Genomic DNA, 13563 nt, shown 5'->3' on the forward strand with positions numbered 1-13563 from the left:
CTTCAGCCAGGCTCTCCCCTTTGATCAGCGCTTCAGTCGTGTGGTGGTGGTGTCAGTAGATGGAGGTGGAAGAGAGAGAGCATGGCAAACGTCTCTCCCTTTTCTCATGTTCTTTCTTCCCTCTTGGTTTTGCCCCACCCCCCCCTTCAGAGTCAGGTGAGCATTATCTCATCGTAGTCCCAAACTGACCAAGGGAAGGGGAGCGACTCACTCGAGAGTCCAACAGATCCCTTGTTGCTGCCTAGGCCAGTGTCCTTTGCTCCTGTGAGGCTGGGCTGGGCTTGTCACACCTCATCAAGGCATGTGTGGGAACTGCCCCTCTGCTCCTGGAAAGCTTTGCCTAGGCTTGTTTTAAGCCACAAGGACACGTTTTCAGCGTCATAAGTACATGAAATTACAACCTATAACACTACTATAATAACTATGCTCAGTGCATCATGAGCCTTCCGAAGACACCCAACATCACAAACTTTGCACTGGATACCACAAAATCATATTATAAGGATGGACATGGGGGTGCAGGGTGTTCCCCCAAGGTACAGAGTGTCACAAGTACAAAAACCTGCAACTGACGTCCTCAGACAGAAGAAAAGGGCTCACGGTGACTGGTTTGATGAAAATGAGGAGGAAATCACAGTACTCTTGAAAGAAAAAAAAAAAAGAGGCTTTCCAAAACTGGCAAAATAATATTCAGTCCACCCCAAAGAGAGACAGATTCAAACACCTGCAAAGCAACACACGGAGACAGCTACACTCAATACAAGATAAATGGTGGGAGAAGGTAGCAGATGTATGCAGGTATGAAGGTAGCATACACTCAAATGTATGCAGAAACAAATGAAACAAGTTATTTGATTCTTTCAAGCTAGTCTATGGACCTTCAAAGGTGAGCACAGGTTCACTCATGATGGCTAGACAGTCATCAAAGACAAACATGGCATAGAACAGAGATGGGTTGAACACTTCAGCCAACTACTGAACAGACCATCCTCAATTGAAACAAGTGCTATTAACCAGATACCTCAAAAGCCTATTCAGCACCACCTTGACTCACCACACTCACTTGAAGAAACAGAAAAGGCAATCAGTATGATGACCTCAGGAAAGTCCTCAGGCAGAGATGGAATACCAGCAGAAATACATAAATCTCCTGGTCCAAAGATGTCAACAACACTCCAGAAGATCCTTACTGACATCTGGGACAACAAAGAAATGCCACAAGAGTTCAAAGATGCCACAATTATTCCTTTATTTAAAAATAAAGGCAGCAAAATGGTCTGTGATAACTACCATGGGATCTCTCTCCTATCACTGTCACTAGAAAAATCTTTGCTCTTGTCCTCCTAAACTGTCTCGGAAGCCAATCTACCTGAGGCTCAGTGTGGATTCACTGACTCCTTTCCCATTTCAAATGGAGTCAAACAAGGCGATGTCCTTGCTCCTGTACTGTTCAACCTCTTCTTCACTCAAGTTCTCAACCATGCTACAGACAGGCTCAACAGAGGCATATACATCAGGTACAGACACGACGTCTCAGTCTTCAATCTTATAAGGCTTAAAGCAGAAACAAAAATAACAGAACTACTAATAAGAGAAGCACACTTTGCAGATGATTGTGCCCTCTTAGCACACACAGAGGGAGATCTCCAGTGCATTGCAGATCGCTTCGCTGAAGCGCCCAGAAACAATCAGCCTGGAGAAAAATGTGGCGTTGCATCAATCATCTTCACTACTCCATGCCATATCCCGTTAGCATATCAATTAGTGGAATCCAACTAAAGCAAGTTGACAATTTTACCTATCTTGGCAGCAACATTTCCAAAGAGATCATAAACAGGATACAGAGAGCTTCTCAGTCACTAGGAAAGCTACACAAGAAAGTCCTGAAATCTCACAACACAACCCTCTCAAGAAAAATAAAACTTTACAAGGCTTGTGCGCTCACATCTCTCCTCTATGGCTATGAGACCTGGACACCATACAAATGGCATATCAAACAGCTAGAGGCCTTCCATATGCAGTGTCTGTGCACCATTATGGGAATCTGCTGGCAAGACAAAATTACCAACCTGGAGGTTCTCCAAAAGTCAAATGCCACAAGCATCAAGGCGATGGTGATAAAAGCCCAACTACGTTGGGTTGCACAAATCATTAGGATGCCTGAACATCGACTCCCCAGAAAAATTTTCTATGGAGAATTGGCACAAGGACACCGGAATCAAGGCCGCACCAGACAGCACCACAAGGACAGCATTAAGAACAGCATACACTTTGGTGCAATAGATGATCTCGAGAAGGCTCCGTCAAATAGATCAACAAGGCAACATACAACACTCCAAGCTCTCCAAGCCTTTGATGAGGACAGAAATCATCAACTGTTAGCTGCAAGAGAAAACCATCATGCTACTGCTATAGCTACCAAGACGCTCACCAATGACTTTGTGTGCCTAATCTGCTCACAAGCATGCGCATCACGCTTTGGATTTCAGAGTCACTCCATAATAATCCTCAAAAAGAGATAGCAAGAAAACGTCGTCAAACCAACGGACTATGCGAGAATGAAGTAGCCATTTGCCCCCCTCCTTCCCACAGGGGCTAGAAAAATACTGATTATCTCAAGCAACCAGTCCAAGGTTTACCTACCACCCGTCCTAATTTCCAGTCCCCTTTGCAGCCCCAACCTTTCTCCTTGGCCCTCCCCACTGATACCTTCCCACACAGAGACCTCTGTCTCTAGCTCCTCCCCACCCAATAGAACAGACATTTTCGTTAGACTGGATACTGACTAGTTTGCTGTGTTCACAATAAACCTCCCCATAAAACAAATGCATGTTATACTGTAAAAATAGACAACTTGTAGCAAACAATGTGAGTTATTAAATTTTTATTGCACAAGGGTAAAAAGGTTCAGACTAGAAACATCAGTGGCAGGGCATTCATGGGGCAACGGAATTGGCACCATTCCCTCATATTATCCAGGCAAGCATAAAGTGGATGAACAGAAACCCTCTCACATTCTTTTTCTTTATTGGCACATGCACACACTGTAATCCTCCCAGATTACACATCTACGCAAGCAAAAATGTGAAAGTGTTTTTAAATACCATTCACAATTTGGGTCCCTCAAAGACTCAGTGGGTGGCACTACCTCGCACAAAAATTGACCGATTGAGACCATTATTGACGTGCATCACAGCAGTAGTTTGATCTCTAATTCTGCATACACACAAAAACCCCACCTAAAAACTTTCTGAAAAACTGCTATTTTTTCCAGGGCTTCTATCTCTGGGTCCTACTCTTAACTCCTATGAAGGGCTGCAAATTTCAAGAAAATCTTTGAAGCACAGATATTTTAGAGCACTTAGGCCAGGTCTACACTACATATCTATATCAGTATAATTACATCACTCAAGGGTGTGAAAAATCCACCCGCCTGACCGACATAGTTATACCAACCTAACCCCCCAAGTAGGCAGCGCTATGTTGGCGGGAGGGCTTCTCCTGCAACATAGCTACCACCTCTCAGGGAGGTGGATTAACTACACCAACATAGTTATTCCTGGGGGAATTCTGCGCCAAAAAAAAATAAAAATCTGTGCACAATATTTTAAAATGCTGCATATTTTTTCAAAATAACACAATGTAATCACACCAGTTTCAATTAGTTTGGTAATTTATTTCAAAATACCTGTCAGCAAGTATGTCTGTAACAATACAGACAACAAAAAAGATTCAGGAAATATTTTTTGTCAAATAGATTCCTTACTAGGCATATTAATACAGAACTCTTAGTAATAATTCATTTAAACTACAATACAGAACCGTATTTCCTGCATCCCTCAGAACCAATGCAAAGTTCTTGGGGGAGTGACGGGTAACAGAGGAGCTGAGGGAGAGGGAAGTAATTACAGGGAAGAAGCCTGGGTGTGAACTTGGAAGGTTGTTGGGTATGGGTGGGAAAAATATCGGACAGGTTTTTTTAGGGGCCGGGACGGATTGTTAAGAGAGATTCCCCCATTCAGACCATGGTTGACTCTCAGCTTCTCCCATTCAGTCACGCACATCTTCCCCTGTCCCCATGTGTCCCTGCACCCCATATGTCCCTCCACCCCCACTCTGACACTCACTCCCCCATCCCTGTTTTCCTGCACCCCCTCCCCCATCCCTGTGTGTCTCTGTGCCCCCACTCTGCCATCCCCCTTCCCCATCTAGCCCTGCACCCCCAACCCCCTCATCCCTATGTGTCCTTGCACCCCCTCCCCCCATTAGTCTGTGCCCCTACTCAGCCATTCCCTTCCCTCGTGTGGCCTTGCACCCCTCCCCAATCCTCATGTGACCCTGCACCTCCCTCTCCCTGTGCCTCTGCACCTCCACTCCCATTCAGCCCCTGCCCCAATCTGTTCTCCCCCCACTAGCCCTTATGAGCCCATCTGAACTCCCAGCAGCCCCATGCTGTCTGTCTCCCCATAGCCCCTGTCTCCTGACCTGGGCCGACAGGCGCTGTGAAGAAGGCACTGCAGGCTCTCTCTCTTCCCTAGCTGGCTGGGAACAGCAACTGTGTTCTAGCACAACAGCACCCTCTGGTGGGCAAAAGGCAGATCTGCAGCAACTTTCCAGCAGAAGCTATTTTCTGCAAAAAAATTTTTAAATATGCATGGTCCATTAATTATGCACACGCACATTGGTGCAGAATTCCCCCAGGAGTACACGGTGCAGCACTGTAAATGAAGACAAGTTCTTAGAAGTGTCCTCCTTTAAACAGGAAGGACAGAAGAACAATGGAGGAAAAAAGCTCCTCTACACATCCATCTGTAGTATAGGAGGCTCTGAAAGGTGTGAAGTGGCCCATTCTTCTCAATGCGATGATCCCAGCTGATTAAGAACACCCCAGCCTGAAACAATAGCATGTGAACTGCTCCATCCATCTCAGTGGGGGTTCCCAATGCCCTCATGAGTACTTTAGATTAGAGCGTGTAATATGCACGAAGTATACTTGTTCTCGGCTTCCCATCAAAAGCAGCAGGACTTCCCCAGATCCTGGCTTACATGGGAGCAGAGAGGGGGCTTATGATCCTCCCAAAAGGGCGAGCCACCCACAACCCAGCTCACATGGGACGGGACGACATATCCAAGCACTATAGATGGCCATAGGCCCCCCAGATCCTGGCACACACCTGGGAGGCAGTAAGAGGGGATCAAACACCACCAGAGATGCAAGATCCCTCATATCCCAGCTCACATGAGGGGGCAGGGAGGGAGACTCAGGGCTTGTCTATACTTACATTTTATAGCGCTCTAACTTGCTGGTTCAGGGGTGTGAAAAAATCACCCCGAGTGCAGCAAGTCCGAGCGCTTTAAAGTGCTAGTGTAGTCCGGCTCCCAGCACTCAGAGCTAATCCCCTCGTGGAGGTGGATTACCAGGATCGCTGGGAGAGCTCTCTCCCAGTGCTCACGCGCAACCACACTCGTACTTCAAAGCGCTGCCATGGGGGCATTCACACAACAGCGCTTTGAAGTTTCCAGTGTAGCCACGTCCTCAGACTCCCCTAAAGGAGCAAGAGCCCCCCCAGATCTGGGAACACACACAGAAAGGGAGAATGTAGGGCTGCCAGGTGCCCCTACCCCTAGCTGTCCCCCAGTCCTGCTGCCACTCAGCCCCACATTCCCCCTTCCTAGTGTCCCACTCCCACCTCCCTCTAATTCCCACACTTCTCTGACCTAGAATCCATCCCCATACACCCACTACTCTCACTGTAGCACCAAACCCCTCTCCCCCAATTCCTCCCTCTACCCACTAATAACTCTTCCCTCCCAGGAAGCATTCACATGTCTAATTTCCCCTCCAAAATAAAATTACTACCTATAATTCACAAATTGTAGCAAGCTCCAGCCACTCAGTCCAAAACTCTTTTGTCATAGGTAGGCGCTTGTGATAAATTTATTCTTAGTTACATTAACTGAAGGGTGAGTTCACAGTCATCAATCTCAACAAGACATGGTTCATCCAGTCATTAATCTCTCTCAGTTTAATAGCACAAGGCAGCAAAAGGAAACCATTTTTTGGAAGGGGGCCCTATAACTTAGGCATCTATTGTCCAAGTAACCCCATATTTAGAGGCACATTTCAAATCAAGCCGAGTAACTGTACAGGTTTGAGAGCACTTACAAGAGAGTCAAGCTTTAAAGCATATAAAATGGTGGGAATGGAAACACTCCTGACACTTTTCTGTAATGGCACAGTCACACTGTAAAAAAAAAATTGACCATTTTCTGAAATACTGTTTTCACATTTGGTCCCCCAAAAATTTAGTTTGGGTAAAACTCAACAGATTGAGACCATTTTGACTGACATCACATCAACAGTTTAATCTGCAGGTCTGAGCGCGTGCGCGCACACACACACACACACACACACAAAACACTAAACAAAAAAAACACCCCTAGAATGTTTTGAAAAAGGCTGTTCGGTTTTTTCCCCCCAACCTATAGCTCAAGTGATCCCAAATTTGGGTCTCTAACTGTACCCTGTAGCCTTCAGTGGCACACCAAATTTCAAAGGAATCCGTCTACACATATTGATTTTAGAGGACTTAGAAAGGCCAACCTTTCAACTGAGGTCATGAAACATCCTTAACTATAATGGCACTGCCCTGCCATTAGGATAGGAGCGTCTCTGTCTGTTTCTGACCATGTGCAACATGGTGCCCAATGCTGGGAGACAGGAGAGCAGCATCAGAGATGCCATTATGTTATAAAACCACCTGTCACTGCATCAGGACATAAATGACAAGATACATGACAAATGGACTAAGCAGAGGGAACCCCAAACGGCATGAAACCCTGTTCTGGGCAACTGTACTTGCCTCTGACAGACATACAAAAGATGTCTGTCTCTTTTACACTTTGGCAGCATTAGATAGCATGCTAATAAAGCATCAGTGACATGCATTTCTGTGAATGCATGTGACTATCATTACCACTCTGAGTCCCTCTGTCTTTGCATGTATGACACAAATAGTCTTACAAAGTCTCTCATTGTTCTTCTGAAGTGAATTCACTTTCTTTTCATTATAGAATTGGTTCAAAGTATGTGTGACAGTCAATTTGAGTATCTACCTTTTTTGTGGACAGCTGAACCTATGTTTGACTTTTAATGCTACTCTGCCTTCATGGATATCTTAATGAGTAAATGCCTGTCAGTGTCACTTTGTGGGCATCTGGACATCTTGCATGCATTATTGTTAATGCTACGTTTTAGTCATGGGTATTTTTAGCAAAAGTCATGGACAGGTCACAGGCAGTAAACAAAAATTCACAGCCCGTGACCTGTTCATGACTTGTACTATACACCCTTGACTGAATCTTGAGGGGGAGGGGGCAGCACTGGGGTGCTCAGGGGGGAGCCCAGGACCTCCACAGCTGCTGAGGGAAAGGGGGGTAAGTGGGGGTACACAGCCTGGCACCCCCACTGGTGCTGGGGTGGGGGTTTGGCAGGGCTGGCAGACTCCCTGCCTGGCTCTACAAGGCTCCCTGGAAGTGGCAAAATCCCTCAGCTCCTAAGTAGAGGTGCAGGTAGGGGGCTCTGTGCGCTTCCTCCGCCCCGGCTCTGCAACTCCCACTGGCCGGGAACCGCAGCCAATGGGAGCGCAGGGGAGGCGCCTGTGGGTGGAGGCAGCGCACAGAGCTCTGCCTAGGAGCTGAGTGAGGGACATGTCACCACTTCAAGAGAGCCCTGAGGTAAGTGCCACCCAGAGCCCTCACCCCATCTCGTGCCCCAATCCCCAGCCCTGAGCCCCCTCCCACACCTGAACTCCTGCTGGCCGAGGGGGACATGGTGGCCCAAGACTGCCACAGCAGCAGCCCGTACAGCTGGCCCAGGGACTGCCCAAGCTGCTCAGAAAGCCCCCAGGCCAGCCGCACCTGCCACTGCAGAAGTCACGGAGGCCCTGGAAAGTCATGGAACCCATGACTTCCTTGACAAACTCACAGCCTTAATTATTGTATCTTTGTTGAGGTCTCCAAGCATATATAATGCTGTGTTCAAGGCCACAGCCTACATGTCAGTGCCTTTGGGAGAGTCTAAGTGTACATGATGATGCATGTGGCTGCACCTGCACTATCACCATGTCTTTGCAGGCATCACCAACTATATGTGATACAGTTTCAGTACATCGTTGACTGCATACGTTCTTCTGTTGTACATCAGAGAACTGTGGCCATCAATGGCAGAAATTACAGGAAATACCATAGGAAGCTGGAAAGCAAGAAATGACCTCCTTCCCCCCCGCCCCGTTAAACCACTTTACAGGATGGGAAGGTTTGTCAGACAAGCTGTAACTTTAATTCTTGTTCTTCCCTCCCTGTTTGCAGAATGCCTCCTGCATGCTGTACCCTGTAGAAATGGCTTTCTGTGGGAGGATACCAGCTCTGATATGAAGGTAGAAATGTGAGCCGCTTCATTTCTCATAGGTATCATACGTTACAATTTTATTCCCCACCACTTCCTTCTTCCTACCTGCCAGTGTAGGAATTTAATTTTCAGGATCTCCTAAGGCCCACCTGTGCAGCTGCAATAGGCACTGCAGCCCACTATTAACATGTGACAGTCAAGGCATGAGCAGCCCCTCACTTCAGCAGGGACCAGGGCCAGTGCCACAGCCAGTCCCTGCCAACACCTTCCACCTCAGCAGCCCACTAAGTACCCAAGCTTGTCACCCAGCAGCCCTGCCCTGATCCCTCACAGCCATGCCCTACCCAGAAGGGACAGAAAGGCTCAGGGGCCACCAGTACCAGGCAAAGTCAGGTGCTCAGTACAGCCAATATTGGATGGTCACGATTTTGGCATTGTGCATATGGAAACAAAGCGGCACCACCGAGACCCAGCCCTGGGGGCCTCCCCTGCAAGGCCAGTAGTCCAGAGGGACCCCCCCACCAGCCACAGATTGCCAAGTGCAGCAGCTCAGACCAGAAACAGGCATGGACCATCTGGCCTTCTCGAAATCATCCTGGGAGCAATTGCCTCTCAGGGCCAGCTCCTTGTCCTCACTTTCCACCCACCATTGGGCAGCTCCACTTCACCCTCTGCTGCCCACCAGGGGCTCCATGCTCCTTCAGCAGGGGACCATTGCCAGCCCCCACTCCACAACTGGAGGGGTGGGGGCAGGCACTCCACGCCCCCTTGAACTTCACCCCAGCAGAACACCTAGGACTGTCACAGCCCACAGTTTAGGAACTACAGATACAGAGCACCACCATGCCCCCTTTCTCCTGATGGGTGTGTTTCCTTAATAACTCTCTTCAAAGGGAATTACCTCCTCCCTGTCTTAGGGAGCTGTAGCTCTCAATCCCCTCTTCTCTAGTTGTGTTTTTCCTCCGACTCCCTTCCCTACATATTGCACCCACTAACTACCCCATCTGATAAATGGGAGTGTCTCCTTTAAATTCAAACTTGAAGTCTTTCAGTGTCCTTCTGTTTATGGACATCTCCTTTGAGCACCTCATTCCTACACTGCCTCTGAACCTTCTCTAATAACCTCCCAGTTGCAACACAGTTTAAACAGCACTGGACTCTACTACTTTCGGCCTTAGTAAAGTCTGTTTTCAGTGAGGCAGAGCACGCATCTTCCTCCCACCCTCATTATGAACAGTTGTCCGCCCTCTCACAAGTTACTACTCCTACCTAATGTGTCCAAGAGGAAGAACAAGACACTGCTTGATGGTGGAGAGCAGAAAAGCCAGGTGGGTCAGGCTCTTTATTACATTCTGTGGGGACAAGCACCAATTACTAACCCAAGTTCCTGACACAGATAGTAACAGGGTTTAAGGTCGTCACCTTTCTTCCCAAGGGCATATTTGAGATCAGTAAAATAAAATGACTGAGAACCAGCTATGCACTTAAGATCTGGAGTGGAACCACTGCCCTAGAGACAAGGCCTGGAATTGCAGAAGGTGTACTACCTTCCCCCCCTCCCACCTGCTGGAGCAGTTCAGGCTAGATACAAAGGAGTCAGCTCCCGCTCCCTCAGCCCCACCAGTAGTCCAGGGCCCCCTTCCCCACCTATATGTAGACCAAGCAGACAAAGTAAGGGAGTAGAATTGTGTTTATTAGCAGAGAGAGTTCAAAGTACATGAGCTGGGTGCTATCCATGCCCAAGGAGAAAGTTACAGTTGTGTTTATAGAGAAATGACACAAATCACATGTGTGAGACAGCCACTGAAGCCATGTGGCCAGGGAAGCAAGTCCCTTGCTTTATGTTCAGAAGAACAGGGGTGGGGGAATATTTTTTGCCCGCACACAAAGAACCACAAAGAGGGGCACACATACAAAACACCAACAGGAAAAATAAATAAAAGAAACAGCCCAGAGGCCTCAGCCCCAGAAGAACAGGAGGGATGGGGGAAGGGGCTTGTCCAAGAAAATTTGAGCAATACCTGCTGGCTTGGGAGCCCTGCATCATCTTGCTTGCCCTCCCCCCAAATTATGGCATCAGTACAATCAGGCCCTAGCTCCTCTTCAGCAGATGTACTTCTGTCCATCCATCTTCACAGCTCAATTCGACAAGAGGATAGTGGGAAGCACTCAGAACGGGGATAGTGGATAGTGTCCATCCATCTTCCCAGCTCAATTCGACAAGAGGATAGTGGGAAGCACTCAGGGCCACTTCACTCCAGATCTTCGGTTTTGCCCTCCCCAAGATGGGGAGAGATGGGGAATTACAGGCATATGGACTCAGCGCAAATGAAATGCTGGTTCATGGAGGTGAGCAAGCAAAACCCATACCCTTCCCAGAATGTCCTATTGCAACAGAGTCTTTTCTTCCTTTATCAACATTCAGTCTACCTCACACCCATGAAACCCCACAGATGGCATCCTTCCTTCCAGCATCATTGGCCCCTGCACGTAAGTCCCAGTGCATTCTAATTCATAGCCAGGGCTCCCTGAACTGAGGAACCCTTCCTTTTGGTTTAGAATACAAGAAGCATTGCTCCTTCTCCCTACACTCTTCCCTCAGTGATTCTGTTTGAGAACAAAATACTCACAAGAGGTTCTGTAGGGACTTGCACACAAACTGTGCAGCTCATTTCATCCACAGAATTCACCTCAACACTTGAAGGACTCAGAGCAGCTGTGTAGCTCTTTTGTGCCTCCACTTTCCCATCTCTGAAGAGATGTGACTTACCCACAGAAGGTTATACAATTTTACCTGCTCCCAACTCCCCACCTTCCCAGAGCTGGACTAGATGATAAACTCTGTAGAGAGCCCAGTATAGACTCAAAAGTCTAAACTAGAGTTTGTAGCACTAGCATATAGCAAGAGTTTTAGGCTTATGAACCAGGCAGATTTGCTGAGATCCAAGAGATGCTGAATATAGAGTTCTCAAGACATTTTCCCAAAGCTCTTTCTCAGAGCAGAGCTCTATTTTACTACCATTTTTTGTAACTCCTTCAGAGAATGAGGCTTTGGAGAAAGATCAGAGCACAAGATGCGGACTTGCCCAGAAACACACAGGATGCAGTTGCTCAGCTGACTATTTAAGCAACAGAGACTCCCCACACCTGGGACCCCCCAACCCATGTCTCCCTTCATGCAACAGAATGAGGTACACAGCTTGATGAAGCAAGAAAAATCCAGAATTCCTACTCACTCCCTCTACCAGTCCTGTTCCCTCCATGCTCTGGACTTCCTCAGAATAAGGTGCATGCCAGTAGCTAACCAGGGTGACATCCTGACAATCTGTATCTGTTACAGGAATACCAACCCCTGATATAGCCACTGCTGTTGTCCTTGTGGCATAGGAAAAAGGATCACCAACCCTTCTTGTTGCATTCCTGTGAAACGGAGAGCTGCCACAACAAGAGCAAGGCACAACCCATCACTATCTGTGGGGAGCTGAAGGCTAAGTGACCACCATAAACTAGTTTAGACTTCAGCAGTTAAAGGGAAACTCCACAAGAGCTGAGGCCAGATGCTCTCCTCTAATCAATTTCACACTGGAGTCCTCCTTCTGGGCTCATCACAGCCAGGGAACTGCTTTGAGGAAGTTCACATTGCTGAAGTACACCCTTTAGGTACAGCTATGATGAAGATGACATCTAAGCCATGCCTCAATCAAATTCAGATTTAAAAAAAATTAACCTCAAACCTAAGAGTGGGAGCAACATCTTCCCCCAAATTGAGCTGTCCCTTGCTGGGGCTGCAGCAGGTGTTGAAGGGGTTAAACCTAGGTCCAGAAGAGAGTTGCTTCAGAATCTTACACAGAAGACAAAACAAAACCAACAAAAGAACTGAAGATGAAGCAGCCACGTGGAGGTGGGAGCGTGGACAAGGAAGGAGACAGGAAAAGGGGAAGGTGGACTGCAGACTGAGGGGCTATGTTCTCAAGTACAAAAGTAAACTGGAGACAGAATGCAACAGAAGGAAAAAAGAGAAAAGAACAAGAGGGCAAGTTACACCAAGGCCCCACAGTAGGCAACTGAGGCCTACAAACCCCCAGCCAGGGTAGGGGCTTCCCAACCCTTCCACTCCCATGCCTTTCACACTTGGGAGAAGAACTCCTCTGTCCCAGTAGAGGGAAGGTCCCATTTCCCTCAAGGAGAAAGAGCTCTCAGACTGGGTCCTTTATGCGCTATTTTTAACATACCATTTCCCTGTGGAGTTTCCCAGATACTCCATCCTTCACCAGGCATTGGGAAGGTCTCTTTTCCCTTAACCAGCAGGCAGAAGCTACCATTTGAACATGCAGGGTACTCTCAGACCTTCAGTCCCTTAACCAAAAGGGAGAAGGTGGCATTTTCCAAGAGTTGGGGGCTCCCTGACCCTCCACTCAGATTCCATATGGTACTTACGTACAATCGCCACCATCACAATGGCACAGATCACTCCAAGCATGATCATCATCTGGGAAGAAAGATTGTGAAGGGTTAATACTCTCAGAAGGGGTTATTATGGGGTGGAGTACTGCCAAAGCATCTCATCCACACCCTAGAGACAAGAAAGCTCAGAGTTCCAGTCCTTCCATACAGGACGGCCTGGTGCAAAACAACATTTCCTCTTTTCAGCCCCCAGTGTCACAAACCTGCTTCAACAGCCAAGAGATAAACATCCAGGTTGGATCAGGAATCTCCAAAGAAGGAGGAGCAGCAAATCCTAATTAGCAGCACAGCAAGTTTTCCTCAAATCCTAGGGCATGGATGCAATGCTGACCCAATTGATTCCAATCTCTAATCTTCTCCCCACCCCCGCAATCAGTCCCCAAGGCCTCTCATGCAGAGCAGTGAGGAAGCAGCAGGGATCTAGTGGAAGGCTGCACTCCACAACCCCTCAGGGAGGGTATGAAGAGATCCAGGTCATTCTCCTTCCTGTGCACCTTGCCTTCCAAAGAGGGCTTGGGGCAGCTTCATGCTGAAACCACAACCCTAACTGTACAAAGTTCAACTGTCTTATAACCCCAGCTTCACTTTGATGCAGTCAGACTACTTGTGCCTGCTGACAAGGAGCAGGGAGAGGAGGTAGAAGAGAGGGAGGGTCACAATCTCAGAAAGTCATACACCACCCCTCACCA

General features: G+C 47.8%; 1 protein-coding gene across 3 annotated transcripts in view; it reads right to left on the reverse strand.

Moving 5' to 3' along the window:
• The window catches only part of VAMP1 (vesicle associated membrane protein 1), a 79609-nt gene that overhangs the window by 62472 nt on the left and 3574 nt on the right, over positions 1-13563 (reverse strand). Inside the window, exons 4-5 of one of the 3 annotated variants that reach the window (XM_074975362.1) lie at positions 12848-12899; positions 10083-12396 (exon numbers count right to left, since the gene is read on the reverse strand). In XM_074975362.1, coding sequence (XP_074831463.1) covers positions 12380-12396; positions 12848-12899 — 69 coding nt within the window. In that variant the 3' untranslated portion in view covers positions 10083-12379. Of the gene's footprint in view, positions 1-10082; positions 12397-12599; positions 12900-13563 lie in introns of those variants that run through there. The other 2 variants (XM_074975369.1, XM_074975355.1) reach the window with 2 other exon arrangements.

This window comes from Natator depressus, chromosome 1 (assembly GCF_965152275.1).
Source record: "Natator depressus isolate rNatDep1 chromosome 1, rNatDep2.hap1, whole genome shotgun sequence".
Taxonomy (NCBI): domain Eukaryota; kingdom Metazoa; phylum Chordata; order Testudines; family Cheloniidae; genus Natator; species Natator depressus.